Source organism: Manacus vitellinus, unplaced genomic scaffold (assembly GCF_001715985.3).
Source record: "Manacus vitellinus isolate BGI_N305 unplaced genomic scaffold, ASM171598v3 scaffold_22_pilon, whole genome shotgun sequence".
Classification (NCBI taxonomy): Eukaryota; Metazoa; Chordata; class Aves; order Passeriformes; family Pipridae; genus Manacus; species Manacus vitellinus.
This window is the reverse complement of record NW_021939632.1, coordinates 3,105,698-3,124,836: the sequence shown is the minus strand read 5'-3', so window position 1 is coordinate 3,124,836 and position 19,139 is coordinate 3,105,698. Positions and strand designations below refer to the sequence as shown.

General features: G+C 43.2%; 1 protein-coding gene across 11 annotated transcripts in view; it reads left to right on the top strand.

Moving 5' to 3' along the window:
• The window catches only part of KALRN (kalirin RhoGEF kinase), a 330,405-nt gene that overhangs the window by 227,209 nt on the left and 84,057 nt on the right, over nucleotides 1–19,139 (top strand). For all 11 annotated transcript variants that reach the window (XR_003915798.1, XR_003915799.1, XM_029959838.1 and 8 more), the window contains exons 32-33: nucleotides 5,602–5,631; nucleotides 7,210–7,456. Coding sequence is in view for 9 of the 11 variants with exons in the window: in XM_029959838.1 (XP_029815698.1) it covers nucleotides 5,602–5,631; nucleotides 7,210–7,456 (277 nt within the window). In the remaining 2 variants the exon portion in view is untranslated. The remainder of the gene's footprint in view (nucleotides 1–5,601; nucleotides 5,632–7,209; nucleotides 7,457–19,139) is intronic.

Here is a 19,139-nt window from a genome sequence, read left to right as displayed (position 1 = left end):
CCTTTCCAAGAGGGCATCATTCTGATGTTTCTCCTCTGGTTACTGTGAGCCATTGTTCCCAGTTCTTCAGGTAACTATATTCATTTTGCTGTAATTTAAAAGCTGAGGTGGCTAATCAGGGACCTGTAGGTTCTAATTACTCTCTGATGTTGATATCAGGGAAAACATAGATTCCCTGATGATAAACAATTAGTGGGGGGTCATACTCAGCTGGGAGCCCTGAGGAGCAAACAAGTCTTCTGTAAGATTTTTTCATTCCTCCCTTCTCAAAACTCTGGTCAAGGCAGAATGCCCCAGTTAGATAAAGACAGATGTGTGTATTGCCCACCCTTTGCAAGGGCTCATGTTCTTGTCCCTTGTTTCTCTAAAGCTTTTGTTGGACTCAAATTCTCCTTTTCCACCAGCATCAGGTATGTCATGCAGGCAGCTGGGTTTCTATTTTAAACTCATCAGCTGTGAAGAAAGACATTTTACTGTGCACATTTTGCATCTGCTGTTTATACCTGAAGGTGTTTCATGAACTTCCTTGCCAGAATACATGATCAGATTTTGTGTACTTGCTAGGAGTGTCTTGGGAATTGGTGTCTGATGAATCATCTGTGACTGGAACGTTTGATCCCCCAGATCAAGATTGCTCAGACTGTGGCGCATGTAGAAAAGAAAGCAACTAGTTGGTGCTTCCTGATCTCAATCTATTCTTGCATTTTTATTAACCCTGGGTGAGTTTAGAACATCTTGTGGTTGCAAAAGACAGCAGGTAGGGTTTACCCTGGAGGGTTTCAGCCATCTGCCTTGCTCACCTTTCTTACCCTCTGCAGCGCTGGCAGGGTTTTGGAGCCAGTCATGCTGGCAGTGTGTCTGAGGAGCACAGGCAATATCTGCTCCATTTTGTGCCTCTCCAGGGAAGAAAAAGGACTGGAATTTGGGTACCAGCTCTTTGAGCCAAATACCATGAGGAAAATGTCAATCTTATAGGATCAAACACAGACATGCTCTGGTTCAATTTGTTGTGTGAAACAAAGTGAATCTGGTTGTCTTTATCTTCAAAAGAATTTTTTATAGTTAGAAGTGCTGTTTCATTTGGATCGACTTTAGTCTTACTTTCTGGAAAAAAGGTTCCCGAAATAATTCAGACAGCTCCATTCAAGCTGTTCTGCAGATGTCAGCATATGCCATAGTCCAAAATCCAACATAGTCCATGGTTTTGTAGTGGAGACTCCAGCAAGAGATGCTGGACAGGAAAGGTATGTGCTATTTGAGACTATAACACCAAATTTCCTTTCTGTTAGCATATTTATATGTCCCACGTGCCATCTCTGTCTCTTCTTCCTGCTGTGGAATAACTTGCTGTGTTTATATTTATAATGCTGCACATCCAGATGCCTCTCTTATCTCCTTGCTGAGAAGAGCAAAGATGGTACATTTGAACTACAGGATGTCACCATTATCCTAGCCATGTGTTTGACTAATTGGCTAAATATAAACAGACCTTCCCGTGAAGCTCAAGCAGTGCTCCTCTCTGTTCAGTCAGACAAAACAGAAAGAGTGGGAAGCACCAAATCCATCTTAATTGAAAATGGGTAGAGGGGCCTGAGGACTAAGAAAGACTCGGAGATGAGCCAGGTATTCCCCAGTGAATTTCCAATTCTGAACTCAGTCCAGAGCCATTCTACTGACCACAGTAGGTTATTCCTGGTTCAGTTCATAGCTCCTGAAATACAGTCTGTCCCCACAGAAACACCTCCATACAGATGCAATAAAGCAGTCACCAGAATCGCTGGAGCTCACAGTTCAGCATCCTTTAGAGCTGCAGAAGCTTTAGAGGCAGGAACATAGGTGACTCAGAGTTCACCCTCCAAACAGAGCCTGTTACAGAGTAAGAAAACTAAAGGAATTCTCTAGCACTGAAATTCTTCAAAGGCTTTTTCTGAATTTGATCTCTCACTCTCTAACGTCCCAGTAAAAAGAAAATCTCTATGATATTACAGAAATTTTCACAAGGAGCTCTGTGGGGGATAAGATTTCTCATGCCTGTCCTCCAGCTAGAGTGACAGCTCATGGATTTATTTCAGCACAGACAGAAACAACATCTAAGTGGTTTTATTCACTTTTTTTAAAGCTCTTGATAAAAATGCAAATCCCATTCTTGCTCCTACTGCCTTTCTCACCCTCTTGAAATAGGCTGTTTATGGTGACTAAATGCTTCTATGCAAAACTGGCTTTCATCCAAAACCAGATGGGCAGAAAGCCTAAAAGCAACAGAAAACTAGCAATTTATATTAGGCCACAGTGCTGCACCACACAGGATGCTTTGTTTAAACTAGCAGAGCTCTGTGTGCTATTCAATAGATGTAAATAACCAGCTAGTGTGGATTTCTGCAACAATGTTGGCATATTTCAAAATACTTAAACAGACTTCAGACACGCACCTCCCAAATACCTGCTCACCCTATTACAGAGCTAATTGTTCCCACTTTACTTTCAACTGGAGTGGATTTAGTACTACTTAAAATCTATTTTAGAGAGAAAGAAGGACAGCCTGTGACCTGATAGGTATTTTCTGTCTGCAGCATGATGAAAAATATGCCTCTGGTGTTCAGCCTTACTTCCTCTGGCTGCTGCTTTGTGGCTGAAAACTAAACAGGTGCAGCAGTGGCCATGAACACACACTGTGATTCAGGAAATACCATCTCATGGTAATCCTGCACTAACCAGTACCTGCTGGTCCCTGGAGCTGAGCTGGCTCCTTCACTTGGAGCACCCTGGATGCCTCTGCAGCAGGGTATGACTGGTTCCTGGGATCATTTTGGTTGCTTGCACTTCACCCTCCTGCAGCTGATGGGCACTCAGTTGGGTGTTCCCAGAAGCAAAAAGGTTCATGTGAGTGACGGAGCTCGTTCACCAGGGTCAGTGTCTGACAGTGCTCTGAGGTGTGTGAGCAGTGTCCTGCAGCAGAGGGGAGTTGTCAATGGTGTGGTTGGGACCCCGCCTGCACTGGTGACATAGGGCACAGCTCCATTCTAGCTCAGGTTTGACCTGTGGTAGAACATCCTCATGAAACACTTACATGCTGAATGCACAGTGATGCTTTCTAACCCAGGAACATGTGAAGGCAGAGGACGGGAGATGGTTTGCTGATGGCAGGCACAGTGGAGGCAGGTTGGGGCTGCTGCTGGCTTCTTTCAGGGCATTAGGCTCCAGACTGCCTGGGGCCCTCTTGCTTCCTCATTACATTTTGCTACTTGCTTCTTCCATTTCCTTTTCTTCCTGATTTTAAGGCTGTTGCTTGCTGTGCAATTCATTAGATCTGTCCCTGTGTCAGATCTTTCAGTTATGCCTTGTGCTCTGCAAAGGCATGTTGCATTGTTATTTTTATTTTTATGTGTCTCACCAATCTTGTTGTGCCATATACAGATTAGGGTGCTGTCTGGGTTTTAAATATATCCAGTCAGTGGCTTTAATGGTGGTTTTAATCACAGGAATAATAAAAGTGAACGTTACATGTTAAAATATGAAGCCATTTACCTGTGAAGTTCAACCTTAAGGGCATTCTCTATTTTCTTTCTCTTTCCAAAACAAATGCAATATGTGTGAGAAACCAACAGCCTATCTGTATTCCTATTTGTGTGCTCCAACATAGAGAGAAGCATGATGCACTTCTCTGAGACTGGAAAATTACTCCCTAAAAACAAATTAAGTAACTAATGGCTTGAGCGATCACTTCATAGGTGAAAGGATTTCTGTCATCGGGAATCAGATGTATTTGCATTATTCCTCAGTGGCTTAACAAATTGTGCATGTATTAGTGTATTGTAAGTTTTCTAGAGAGATTACTTTGCTGTGGGCTAATTTGGTAAGTAAATGTTCTTTGTGGTGTGGTGGTCTGTAAGACACAGAACAGGCCTGAGAAACACTTGGAAGGCCTTGGGCAAAAGGAGGGAGCTCCTTTTCTGTTTTTTGCAGGTGGCACCTAAAAATGATCTATGGGCCCCTACCTGAGCTAACTGCTTGGACCTACTACCTGCACCTACCTGTAAAACAGAAACTGCTTAATTCCACCTGCCAAAGATGGGCTCTTTCCCAGAAAATGTGTTATTTTAGCACTGGCTCCAAGTGGTGAGTTGGAGCATACAGAAACCCCTGATCCACAGTTTCATTCAGAGAATGCTGGAGGAGCAGATAATATAAATTCATACCGCTTCCAGGAAGCTGAGGGAGGTTGGCTCCCTCCCTCACACATCAAAGGTATGCTTCTAAAGCCAGGGGGGTGAATGTCTCCCCTGCTGAGGAAGAGCTTGATCACATCAGGTGCCAAGCAGCTCCTACAGGGGATGATTACTTCCAGTTCTCATTATTTTAAATTGCTATTTTTAATGAGTCAGAGCAAACAGGCACACAGGGCTGGATGGTACCTGAGGGTCATGGGGCACACCTGCATCCTCTGGGATAGTGTTTACAGGTGTTGCCCAAATTGAAGCATCTGTTTGTGTCGCAGATGTTTAGTTATTTCAGAAGGCCTGTTAGGTTGGCTGCCACTCAGGCCCCAGTGAGGAGGGCAGAATCACAGGCATGGAGCAGGCAGCTGCTTAGGGCAGCACTTCCCAGACAGATGCTCCCTAGGAAATGTTTTGTTAGCCCCAAACTGCCCCAAGTGCTGTTTTGACCAGGCCTTTTCCCCTGGATTATTTCAGGGCTGTTTCACGTTTCCTGCCTAAGCAATAAAAATTACTTATGTTTCAAAATTCAATTTGAACCATCTGAAGAAAATTTTTTAATATTCTGTAACATTCTCTGCCTTTATTATTGAAAGCAGTGAGTCTTGGGATCCTGTCTGAACCAGCTCCTTCATGCCCAGACACTGCACCTCATCCTTAGATAAGCACATTGAAGACAAGCGAGAGTTAATTCTTTATAGCAAAATTCACTTGCTGTGTGATGGCAAACACGGACACCTAGTGGTACTCGGGGACAGGGCATGGAAATGCTCTAAATAGCTCTATGGGTGGTAAGTTGATATAGCAGAGTATTTGTTCACGTTTTCCCCTAAAACAAGGAGAGACTTGATTATTTTCAGAGACGATATGATAGATGGCATAATTTGGGGGACAGAAAATTTACCTAGCAAGGAATAGTGAAAGAGTTAAGGGGAAATTCATCACATTTGGTGAGATTTGTCTGTGTATTTAGCAAGAAGTAATCAGTTTTTTTCTTGTGTCTTAAATATCCCACGCCATACAAAATCAGATATCATACTGGATCAAGAAGATTTCATACTCCCCAAATTAGTCCATAGCAAAGAAACCTCAGCAAATGCCACAGCAATATCTTATTCTTACCATACCTGTGAATGTCTGTACTCCAGTTATGTGGAGATTATGTCAGTGTGACAAGAGGTTGGTTTGCTGATAAACTGCCCAAATAGGTGCTACAATGATCTCCTGTGTGCTTTCATCAACCCACTGATCTCTTTTTGTCGGGATTAATGCCAGCAGTTTGTCTGAATGGCCTCAAACAGCTGCCGTGGTTTGTTTTGTTTGTTTTTTCTATTTATTTACAAATAATCTTTCAGAGAAATATTTCCTTCTTCTTCCCCAAATCTAGCATTTCGTCTACGGCAGAGACACAGGACAGGTGAGAACCAGTCCTTGTCCACTGACCCCTTTCTGTAACTGTGAATATCACCCCTGTGAGTGGGATTTCTCTCACATCTGCATTGGTCACACAAACCCCTATCCCACTGAGTGGGGAGACAGGCTGTTCCCATGGGAGTGTGTATTCAGGGCTGCTTGGGCTAAGATAAGGGATTTTGAGATTGTACCAGCTGAAGAATAAAGTCTGTAGAGATGAATGTGATCTCCTCAAGGGTTCCCCCATTCAAGCTGATAAGCAGACCCCAGTTTTCACGGATTTTGCATCTTACAAGATTTATTCTAATTCAGTTGGATTGACAAGTTGTTCCTTTAAAAATATTGCATGTTATCCTTTGTTTTAGCTTCATATCCTAAGAAAATTAGGTTTATGGTATTATTCTGTTTTAAATCAGCTTGTTTACTATTCTCATCTTAATAACTTTTGGATCAGTGAACTAATTTCCATCAAAATTTCTACCAAGTGTGACACTGGAATAAGGACCTCAAAGATCTATGGATACTTCAGGGCAGTAGGCAGCATGTTGGACAAAGAAGGAGGGCCCCTAACGATGGGCAGACAGCAAGAAATCCACATTGCAGAGGAGCATTACGAAAGATTCCTCATGCCAGAAAACTTAGATTTGTTCTCACACCTTTTTAGACACACGAGAATCCAACTCTGAGATCCAAATCTGTAAAAAACCCAAACTTTGTTAAAAACAAGCTTGTGCAATCCCTTCTTCTATTTTGCTCTGCTGTATGCACAAGTGCTTATATATCCAGTCTCTGGTTATAGAGAGACTGTGATTACACAGAGACCAGAATTGTTCATCCAGAGTCACAGGGTGTGAGGCTGAAGGAAAGCAGCAGGTTGCCAGTGCTCAGTACGGAAGTAAGATGATACATTTATTCTTAGGTACAAATCCTGGAAGTCAGCATATAATCAATCACTCTGTGTTTATATATTTACACCTCTGGGTTCCATCAGAAAGCATGGGAGGAGCTTTTCTGATCTGCCCCCTCAGGATTTCCTAGTCTCCCAAGAGGTCCCTAGAGCAAGACGGGGGAGATGAGGGTATGTTTCTTGTCTTGCAAGAAAAGAGAAGCTGTTTCCTCACTGCACTGGTGGCGTGTGGGAATGTGTCTAGGTCAAGCTGTAGAGGGGCAAGCTGGAATTTGTCCTGCCCTGAGGCACAGCACTGAGGCAGCCTGGGCTATTGCCCTTCTAGAAAGTCACCCCAGAAACTAAAGCAACACAAAAAAACCCCAGGGTTTCTGATGGACACTCACAGCTAGAAAATTCATAGCTCGAAAATTCCCCCACAGCTAGCATTCAAAAGGTTAGTGGGTGGGTAGCTTTGGTGTCTCACTTCAGCCCAGGAAAATCAATAAGAAGTAAAGGAAACCAGGGCCACAACATGTTGAACTTTGACAAAAGAAATTATTAACTTGGCTTCTAAGGAATACAAATCCTGTCTTTGCCAGTGTAAATATGATGCAAAGATGATTGCTTTCATCCTACCTCCTCTAACGTCTATTCCTTTTCTTTTTTTTTTTTTTTTCTGTTGACCCTGGGCAGTTGTCTGGAGGGTGTGAACTAACTGTGGTGCTCCAGGACTTCACAGCAGGCCACAGCAGCGAGCTGAGCATTCAGGTGGGGCAGACAGTGGAGCTGCTGGAGAGGCCGAGTGAAAGGCCAGGCTGGTGTTTGGTCCGGACCACAGACCGAAGCCCACCTCAGGAGGGTCTGGTCCCCAGCAGCGCTCTCTGCATTTCCCATTCCCGCAGCAGTGTGGAGATGGATTGCTTCTTCCCTTCAGGAAAAGGTAGGCAACAGTCTGACAGGTTTGAGACTGTTTTGGATTTTCCCTTTTGTATCATGTAAGTGCAAAGCTGTTTGGGCTGCTCCTGCAGTTGGCATGGGTAAAAGGCTGTTCAGTCATTGGTGAGTTTTGTTCCCAGGTCTCTGTGAATGGGCACAGCACAAGCCTGACTCCATGTCCATGAATCAATGTTTGTACGTGTGCGTCTTCTGCTACGTGGTAATCATTATTGTCTTGAGAATATGGATAAAAATAAGACCTTTAAACAACAAAGGGACTGTTTCAGTGCCTAATGGCCTACTGGGAGGGGAAGTCATGCTGTATATATACCCAGGATGCCCCAAATTGTGGATATGTTATTTTATGAGTACCACAGTGCACACCAGTTCATATTCTTTTAGTATAACCCTACTGCCTGTCTGTAATTGCAAAGAGGCCACCAGTGAGTACTGGTACACACTACTGCCTTTTGAACTGGAGACATTGTGTGTAATGGCACGGTAAAATGGGGAAAGAATACAATTAGTGTGGAACAAAACACATCCCTGGTATTGTCTTGAGAGCTTGGGCTTCACGTGCAATGAATGGTGAAACGCTGTCTCTGTGATGTCTGTGGCCTCTTTAGTCGACGTTCTGTTCTGAGCAATGTGTGTCCCACGTATAGCATCCATGCAGCCAGGCTTAGGAGACGCTCCAGACCGATAGACCAGAACTGGTTCAGCTCAGTGTGGCCAGAGCAGGTCTCCTTTTGGCTGTGACCCCACTTCTGGCCATGCACAACGCAAGGAGGGTCCAGGTAGGAAAGGCTCGTATCATCCCAACTTGAAGCCTCCAACCTGAACTGACTTTTTAAATTTTTTTTCCCCATCTGCATTAAGAGAAATAGAATTTGAATCATTGTTGCTTGAGCAAGTTAAGCTTGGTGGTTTTGTTTGTTTGGAGAAAAAGCACTGAAGCTGAGCTGCAGTCTGTCCTCGTTCCCTGCCTGCCCTCCCACTGCGGAGGCTGGGAGTGGGACACATGCCCAGGACAGAGCAGCACTGTAGGACCAGGGTCTGCTATCAGACTTTCCCTTAAAGAGGCATCTGAGCCAAATCCAGGGGAGGAGAGCTCAGCTCCTTCTCTCAGATTCGATGCCCTCAGCTGTCAGCTCTGTTTGTGGTGTGAACTGCAAACTCCTCACGCACCTCTTAGACCCACTGCCGCCTCTCTTGCCTGTCACATGCCCAGGGCCCTGCCCTGCTGCTGCTGCCACAGGAGCCTGTCCTGGTCTGCAGCTCTCCACTGAGAAGTGCTACAGTTGCTTACATGCAAATTAAATCTGGGAATAAATGGAAAGGTAAAGCTGAGAGTCAGCCTGGCCTGTGTAAGAGCAGTCACTGCCTGGCATGACTCGCAGGAGGCCAGGGACATGTCTGCTGGGTGCGTGGTCCAGCAGTCGGGCTTGTGGCCTCTGCTGAAGGACACTTCACTGGGTGACACCACTCAAACTTCATATTATGTCCACCAGGTTGTAGAGCTTTTGCTTAAATGAAATATATCTAAAAATTGTGAGAGTAGGCTGTGGAAAGGGAGGCAGGAAATCCTGAGGATGGAGACAGGGTGGTGCAGGGGCTGGAGGCTGGCAGGGGACATGGGAACTCTGCTTTTGGCATGATTGCATGAACTCCAGGGCACAATTGCACCACAGGTATGGCAGGATGGGCTCAGTGCTGGGCTGCGGCTGGAGGTCCAGATCTGACTTCCAGATGCCTGGAAGCCACCACGCTGTGTCAGCAGAGCACTGAACCTTTGCTAGCACGTTTTGCCTGCCAGTGGGCAGGTTCTCTCACCTGACATGCTGCCACAGCTTCCAGGTTGGAGCTCGCTCTTGGCCCAGCATCTCTAAACAGCTGCCGAGTGAGTCTGGGGACAGCTGGCTCCAGCCGTGTATTCATGGCCTTTATTTCCTTATACCTCTTTCCCCCTTGGCCTCAGTTTTCTTCCTGCACATACCAAATCTGTATGAGGGAGCCTCAGTATTAATGGGATCTCCAGAAGTGCAGCTAGAAATAATAAAAATAACCACCCTATCCACTATTTTGGCTAGAGTACAGCAAATAGGCTCTGTGTCTAATCAGTTCTTCCTCTATTAGGAAAACAGGAAGTTGTTTAAACTGAACGAACAGATGCTGGGAATAAAGAAAGAGGGGTAAGTTTAAAGGGGGAAATGCAGTAGCTGCTGAAAGAGCCTACTGGTCTTATGAGATGCTGGAAAGATTAGCATGATAAAGGGCTTCTGACTATTCAGGGTTATGCCCTTCTCTGCTTCCAGGAGCTTTAGGCACAAGTTGGATATAGAATTCCTTGATCCAGGCTTCCAAAATTTCTGGCCTTTCTCAACAACCCAGAACAAAGGCTGGCACATCTTACATCAACATTAATGGTGTTCCCAGTCTGCTTCAAGTATGTAAACATACACAGTGGCAGGAAAACAGGTTAACAGCTGAATTTTGCTTGCAATTACCAAGACACATAATTCTTTGCTTTTACAAGCACTGTAATTTCAAGAACAGAAAGTACCTACACTCAAAACTTAACATTTCTAATAATAGAATTTGCCATCTATTTTAGAAACATGCAGAGTTTTGCCAAGTATCAAAACATAGTTACATCTGCATAGAGGGAAATGGCAAATTACTCTGTTTTGTCTTATTATGAGTTATTGTGGAGTGTAAATGTAAATCGTGGCTTAGAGAAGCTGCCTACTATCCTTAATGTGCAAGAGTAAGGAAAGTAATATGTCAGCCAACATCTGAACATATACTTAACAGATTCGGTGGGATCACCAGGACATTTTGTAAAACATCAGTGCAAGTCCTCATCAAGCTTTTTTAAACAGTCTAACCAAAAGCCACTGGAAATGCAAAACCAAAGTTCACAACTAACATGTGCTCTGGGTCTTCCTCACTCTTTTACGCCTCCTTTGAAAACAGGTGGTGAATTAACATAAAATATTGCAAAAGGAAAAATGTGGTGTCAACAGAACAGAACAAACCTAGAAGAGAACACTTCCTACCTTTTGTAATGAAATATCTGTACAGATCTCTCCTATCGATCAGTAAAAGTGCAGAGACTGTAAGGACTGGCCTGCCAGCCTTCTGTCTGACTCCTGACTGTGTTCCTTTGGAGTATACACACTTGATTTTTTCAGCTCAACACACAAGTATCCTCTTGCCTGTCCTTCCTTTCCGATGATCTGACAGTGTTTGCAATTACCCTCTATAGAAAGGCAAACAGATTTCTGGAATTAACCTTTTGCAAGTGATTTACAGATGATTGAGTAAAAGGAACTCTGCAGTCTCTGTTACTGTACTGCAGAATCTGCAGGATGTTTTTTTTTCTGACTAGCATCCCTAGGAAGGAAAAAGAAAGATCTGTGATACCAGCAATGAAGCTCTGTTTGAACTATTCCACATGACTAATTACAGGAAAGCTGTGACTTTTATTTCTTTTATTTCTCCTATTTCTCTTTTACCCTATAATTGAGATCTAAAGTATTAAGCTATACATTTCAAATTAAGAGAGCAATCCACTTGGATAGAAAGCAGCATCGTGATCTAGCCAATATTCATTAAGCATGTTGCCACAAGCATATTCCTGGTGTCAACCTGTTAACTTTGAGTGATTCCAAATTTGAATTTGGCCCATGAAACTATTAGATGAAATCTTGATCATAAAAGTTTTTGTCTTATGACCCCTTACACAGCATTTTTCTTCTAAGATCAAATACACAGAGTATTTCAAAGAGAAACAAAGGTTAGTTCTTGCAGTAATTTTAAGCAACCTCCACACAAAAAGAAAGCCTTAAAAAAAAGGTAGAGTTTCATGGCACTTGTTTTGGATTGATGATATGTGAAAGGAGGGTCCCATTCAGGGCCTCAGACCAGATCCTGCCCACAGGATGCTTGTGTCTGGTGCATATCTCTGGAGGAGATAAGGAATATATTTTTTTAAGATGCTATGCAAACATCTTGCTGTGCAGGCAGACGGCCACCTAACAGCAGGGCTTTGGTGGCAGTGGTGGGTCCTTGTAACAGAGCAAACAGAAAAATAGTTGGATCTCTTTCAGCTAAAGAGGGAACACAGGTCTTGCAGGGCATATGTTAGCAGCGTGAACATCTTGCCTGCACTTCCCACATGGGTCACTTTGGCCTGGTCCATCAGCTGGGAGAGCATCAGACTTTGGGCAGGAGGAGCAGGAGTTGTCACAGCTTATGCATTTGGAGGGTCTCCTACCCAATCCTACAGCCAGAGAGAGCCTGTGGCTGGGAGGTGCAATGGCAGGCTGGGCTGTGGCAGAAGGAAGCAGAATAAGGATTTAACCTAGTGAGAAGGGTGGTATCAATGAAAAAGAGGTCACACTGAGACTTGAAGTTTTGTAACTTCTCCTCGTGGGAAAGACCAGATCGTTTAATACTTTAGTGTGCAAAGCTGGTCAGGGTAATCCAGCTCGAGTTGCATTTTAAAGTCTCTTTCCTTCAGTTACTGATCTCAGAAGAAGCATCTGTGTAGGGAAAAGCATTATTGTTTCTTCCCACGTCTCTTTTTAAGAACATCTTGGATTTTAGTGCGGGAAAAGAGTCTAGGTTGCTTTTATTGTATCCCTGTTCCTGTTGAGTATTAAATTGCGATCTGCATTGGCTCACGCATTTTCTCTGCTGTGTTTTAAACAATCTCTGTTGCAAACATATTCCATGGTAATGATTCCTGATGTCCCAGGGGAGCTGTGTGAGGACGATTCAGAAGTTTTAGTGTGCTGCATTAAACCTTCATTTGTCCTTGTAGAGGCCGAGAAATTGTTTTTGTTTTTGAAAGTCTTAATGAAGAGCAGTCGATTAAAATGTTTGCAAGGCTCTGAACTAAAGGAAATATTTCATTAGGTAACACAGTTGATATAACTGTTACATAAACAGGTCGTGGGGTTTCTATTAAACAATGTTCAGGCTCCCATTGTCAATATAAATATGCAATATTTAAATTAAAAAACAAACCCTCACCTCTGTTCTTATTACTGCTCCAACAAGGGTGTTCAGAGTCAAAATTTCATAGTATAGGCTGTCTTTCAAGAGAGGTCACGTGGAGCCCTTCTGCTGGCATTTAGTGCCTCCCTGTTACAAGTTCAGGACATAACTTATGAAGAAAAATCACATCAGGAAAGTTTTTGCCGCATTTTCACTCCTTTTCAATTATGATAGAGCAGCTGGAAACAAGCCGGTCAGACAGCATGTCTGTCTGTCAGACAGACATGGCAGCTTTCTGTGGGCTGGCACCGAGGCCTGCCATAGCCCAGCTCAGGACTACTGCTCTGCCTCAGTGTACAAATGTGGCTCTATGCAGTTGTGAAAGGAATGGCAAAAGAAAGACAAAAGAACTCAAAACCACTTTGCTATTTCAGTCAGGTCACCTTTTTCCTTTTTTTCTCTACTGTGTCTCCCTCCTCTCTCTCTTCAAACGATGTCCATCTATCTTCACTTTCATGGCCCTTCACAGTTTCTCCCCACCATATCACTGCTTTCTACCTCAGTGGGCAATGCCTGCCCCAGAGCTGGAGAGCCAATGATGCCTCACTCCCTGACCTACTGGTATATTTTGATCCCAGACCTCTTTCTTTTTTGATCCCCTGCTTTCTCCTTCAAAGTCCCTCTGCAGAAGAACTCAGACACTCATAAAGTGTCCATGCTTGGAGTTATCCATGTTTATACCTTCTCCTGGACTCTATTATCTCCTAAACAATAAAAAAATGAACAAATATTCAGCAACAGTTGGCAATACGGGTGATGAGATCTGATTCTCATCATGTCTAAGGGGTAGGCCAAGTCGAGGCTGAGAGGATGAGCCATACCTGTGTAGGGATATTCATGTCACTATGCCTGTAGCTCTACCAGAGATTTTACCTGTTGGGCACATCAGAAAAACAAAACTATACTGACAAATCCTTGCCTAGTCAACCCTAAGAGGCAGTGTCAGTCCAAGCACTACCTGAGTAACTAAGTAAGCTGGACACAGCCTGACCAAGCATGGGAAACATGTGGACACAGATTGTATGCAGGCTGTTGGAGCCATGCTCTCATGGCTTGTGAACAGCCCTATTTCTCTGATGTGGTATTTCTGTGTCATGATTTTTTCTTGTTTTCAGTATGGCATCACCAGATATTAACACCTACATTCAGCCATGTGGACTTGTTTAGGACATACCAGGTACCACTAAAATCAATAATGCATATTGCTTCAGCTGCTTTGTTATCTAATCAAAGCAAAAGGCCTCCAGTGCTCTACCTGAGACTTTATTTTTGTGGAGAAGTGCAATTTTGATGAATGCTTTGATAAAACAGGAAAGGCTATTTTGGGGGAAGTTGCTTTGCTTTTGTACGGTGGATTTTTATTATTTTAAACACAGGAGTCTTTGTTTAAAAGAGAGAAGGCCTGCAACTTTTCTTGTTTACTTTGCCTTTGCTTCCCCTTCTGACAGGGGGTAAAATATATCCACCTAGTCCCCTGACAGCTTAATCCCAAATTTCAATGTACAGTGTCTGTGCTGGTTTTATCACTGGGAAAACAAACAAACAAACAAAACCAAACAAACCAAAAACCCAAAACAAACTAACATAAAACTGGAGGGAATTTAAAATGCTATGGCACACTGAGCTCACCAAGAATGCCAAAGGGTTCAGCACTTGGTCTGACAAAGAAACTGGCGAGAAACTCAGTAGTGGGACTGAGGGCAGGGGAAGATGGATCTCAGCTCCAAAGAGGCTTTCTCTTATGGCCTCTCTGGACCTGTTTCCTCTCTTGCTTTTTTTTGCTCTTGCCTTATTTCTGTCTGTCAGAAGTGTTGAGAACAATACTCAGGTAGATATGACTAAGCATTTTAAGGTGAGACAGAGAAGGAGAACTGAGTTGCCAAAACATAACCATGCATTCTCCCAACTCTTTGATGTTTCTCTAAAACTCTCACATCCTGCTGAAGTTTTCTTGTAAAGTCATTGTTGGAAGGCATTTTCATTCTTCCCCACAGAGAAGAAAAGAACCACTTATGCAGAGTCCCCCTCTGTGTCAGGCTCAGGACTGCAGTGTCTCACACAGCCTCTTGTGGAAGCCCACGCTTTCCAGGGCCAGGTTAAGGCAACCCAGTTATGTCCCTCTTGCTGTCCTGCAGAGAAGTGAGAACCTCCCTCCTTGGCTGCAGCTCACAAAGGGAAGGTCCCAGCTGGTCCCTGTTGCTGGGACCTGGCTGCTTAGGTGAAGGGTGAGTGGGTGGCTGCAGCCCTCTCCTGACCCCACAAGCCATCTGAGAGGGAACAGTCTGAGAGCACTTCAGCTGTGCATACCTGGACAAACAAGACTGCATTGGTCCTTTTTTAACAACTTCAAAGATATGGTGGAAAAGGGGTCTTTAATTTTTATTGCTTGTTTATTGACGTCCCAGCTGTTGCGACATCAACAAAGGCCAAAGACAGCTCTACTGAGTAAATACTATACTTTTAATTAAGTGAGATAGTTTCCCAGGGTAATGTGGGCTGTGAAACATCCCATGTGGCCTAGTGAAGACCAGAGACATCTTCTATATAAAGGACTCTAAGCCAGTCCCCAGCTCTTCAGTGATCCCATCACATGCCTGTTCACAAAATGGCAGAGCTCAGCCTTCCGCTGTGTTCGCAGGATCAAAGCAGAGTGAGAGGCCTTTGAAGGGACTCCACAAATGGTGCTCACAGAGTCTGAGCAGTGGTGGTTGTACTGAGAAAGGACTTGGGCTCCTGCTGTGGTAATGAGGTTCAAGAGACCAGGTCAGGTATTTTCTAAAGCACTCTGCACAGTTATCCAGGGAAGACACCTACTGAAAATGGTCTGAATATTCTTTTTATTAACTGCATAGGAACCTTACAGATGCCTTCTGTTTCTTCTCCTTGGAGCTGTGGTGCCTCAGTGCAGTGCAGACACCAGAACAAGCAGGCAGCATAGAGAGTTCATTTTGTACCACGAGGTTTTATACGAGCTCTGACCTAAAGTCAGCAGCCATAGCATCTCCATGCCTCCACCACACTAGTGAAAAACAAGCAGCCTGGAGGAAGGGTATAAAAATAGCTCCTTGAGTGAAATTTATTTCCTCTGTATTTAGTTGTGTGTCTTGAAATACATGTAGTGTGGTGGGAAGGGGGGAGTTGTTCTGTAGCGCTTGGCCCATCGAGTTAACAGGAAGGTCATCCTCAAAGATCAACGGGAGCATGTGCAGGACTTGTGTCTTGTGTTTCCTCTGAGGCCAGACTAAATTTAGCATTTTCACAGATGGACATTGAACCATAATCCATCTAGGACTGTGGGGTGAAGAGTGGAATCTGCTTTTTCTGTGTAACCGGCCTTAGTGCACCACTGTTCATTATTACCTCATGGTTTTCTGCCTTGCTCAATATTCTGTAACTTACTGCCTGATCCTTTTCCCTGAAATGTTTAAAGTTTGAGCATGAAGGAAAAATAAACTGCTGGTTCTGGGTTCATGCCTGACATCCCTACTAACTTAGTGTCAAACTGTAGGTGTACTTTTTAACAGCACCATCACAAAGATTGAACCTATAACTGGTACTTGCAAGAATCGCAGTAACGCAAATACTAATGATTGATGATTTTGACTTACCTAAAATGTTGCCTCCCCACTCTTTTAGCTTCCAGACAGTTAAAGGGACTATTCCTAAGCATAGTATTTGCACCCTGCAACGCCTGTATACTGCTGGGCTGGTCCTTCCGTTGCTAATCTTAAACAAATATTTTATAAGCATGTTTTGAAGTGAACTACTTCTGCTAAAAACCCCATTTCCCTGACTGGTCTGAGCCAGAGATAGGCAAACTGTGAAGCAAAGCCCATGTATATTAAATGATGTATTTCCAGTAATAGAAATTATGTTTCTGTGTATCTGCTTCAGCCCATTGCACAGATTTGATATATTGATCCTGACATGAGAAGCCTGATTTTCCTGTCATTTACACAAGCATTTTTTCAGAGCACTTGTTCCCAGGTTACACATTTTGCAGAAAAGCCTGAAACAATGTCAACTTTGCTTAGTTCAGATTAATCCCAAATTTTAGAAAGTGGAATTATTGTTCTTGTCACTCTGATGGTCTAAAAATCTAGAGCAGGAGGTCATTTATATAAATGTCAGTGTATCTTTTTCCATTCGTATTAACTGGTCTTATAAATGATATTATCTCTTCTTAAAAATGTTGCCTTTAACTCCAGAATTTTATTTTTCTTTTCTTTAAGGCATAGTCTTTGACTACATTTTCCTTAAATCTGTTTAAATAGGCGTCTCACAATTCAGAACAGGATAACAGAGGTTAAACCATTCTTGTTCTTGGATATGCTAGGCATTTATTAAAAGATGCTATTTTACATATGTATTATATATTCTTCATAAATGCACTGAACAATTATTGATTCTGCAGAATTGAAAAGCAGTGAAATAAGTATTTTTATTTTTTCTTTCCAAAGTTTGCAAAATACAAATTAAATTTTACACAGCATAAAAATAGAGATAATTGCTTGCATATTGCAGGAAAGATTGGGATGGCCTCCATCCTCACTAAAGGTGTGCCTTCCAACAGAAACAATAATCATACACTTCACATAATAAAGCAACCCTGACTTCTCTTAAGCAAGACAATTTGCAGTTCATGAGTGTTGGTGACTCCTGTTTTCATGGAGTGAACGCTCCATTTTTTTTCACCAATAACATTAAACTGCCTGATGCCAAACTACAGGTCTTTTATTGTCCTTTTCTTTTGGAAGCCAAAAAGATTACAAGTTCTAAAGTAGCACCCAGTGTTCATATTTCAAGGACATTTTTCTATTTTCTACACTAGGGAGGAACACTGAAATCTTTGAACTCAAGACACACTTCTAACAAGTATTTTTAGGTCTTCGTACATTTTAGTTTTCTTTCAGACTGTATTCCAGTTCTTTAGTTTGAAACTCTGTAGACTTCATGTATCTTCAGGATTTTAAGGTAATAGCTGTATTTTGCCAAGGAATACATACATACTCAATGTCCTTGGAAATCTATGGGAATTGCATTTAGGTACTAGAGAACAGATTCTGGCTGTAAGAACCAAATGGCATTCTTCAGAAAAGCACTGAAGAATTTATTAACTCCGCAGGACTCTTACTCAGTGAAATAAGAACACTTTTCCTCTCACTAACTGCAGAAGTCAAATCAGGTTTCATGCAGCGTGAAGGAATCGGGGTGCTCTTGCTGCAGAGGAAGGACAATTTGACCTGTGAAAAACCTTAATGAAAAAAAGCTTTGTGCACGAGTGGCCTGGCAAGGTAGTTCAGGCTTTGCACCCTGTAGGCTTCATGGTCATTGCACATCTGTTCAGACAGATCTGCTGTGGTTGTGCTGTGCATACATAGTGCTGCTCCACGGGACAACTGCTGGTACACAGCCTTCACTTGGGATTTATACACACTCTGCAATGTTCAGTCTGCTGCAGCCTTCCTTATTATTCCAAAGATGTGCCTTTCTGCACGTAAAGATGCAAAAATGTACATTCCACTCCCATCAGCTTCTGATTGCCATCATAAAACAGGACATTCAGGCACAACAGAGTTGGGCCTGTGCTCAGCAACACTTGGGGCTAATGCCTCTCCCTCTTTGCTGAGCAAAAGATAGTCAGCCAGATGGAAGTACCTGTTTTATCTCACATGGGGAGGCTGAACCTCTCTGAGCATCAGGTATGTGTCCTGTGCCTACTTGAGAAACCAGGATCTACCACAGTGAGTGGGATCACTGAGGCCAGGAGACAGCACAGTAGTACAGGTGATGCAACTCCAGGCTTTTGCAGTGAAATCTGAACAATACTGACAGGAGAACCAAGGCAGACCAAGGAACCAATCTGGGCTAAAACAAACTCTTTTTTTTTTTTCCACCCTAGGTTAATTTTAACCTGGATCCATTTGCGCATCAGATTCACTGTGAGGCTGCACAAACATTTCTGTTGGCACAGGGGAAGCGGCAGGAAGGAGCAGGCACCTGGGAGAGACAGGAAAGGCAACAAAGGGTTTTGGCAGGGCTGTTGGCTCTTGACAACTCAAAGTGCTCATGGAACTATCATGTAATGTGGAGTTGTTACATACCAAGATTTTGCCTGCACATAGGGATTAAAAAGTAGTCCATGACATCATGTACTTGTCCCTCTCACAGAAAGACAAGAGGTTTTTCTGTCCTGTGGTGATTTGAAATGCCAGTGTGCAGAAATCCAGCTTTTGGCAATGCCTGATGGTACCAAGCAGAAGGGGGATTTCTAGAGTATTTGGTGCTAGACTAGCAATTCCTCTCTGGTATTCCCGGGAGCAGCATTTCTGGCAGTGTATCAGCAGAAATCCTGCCTGTCAGAAAGCTAACCTCCTCAAAATGCCATTACTGTGCTAGTATGTGGACACCAAAGAATGAAAGCAGGCAGAGGTTCTCCACACTGAGAAAAGCAGAAGGGTTGTTTTCTAGCCAGTCATTCCACCAGCTGATAAAAATAGCTTTAAAACTACTTTTTTTTTCAATTTTCCTCACAGCAGGTTGCCTGTTATGTGTGCCCTTGTTATTTATACCCACCATAAGTTTCAATAACAGCTTTACAGGTTCTTTTATGCTTGTCTTAG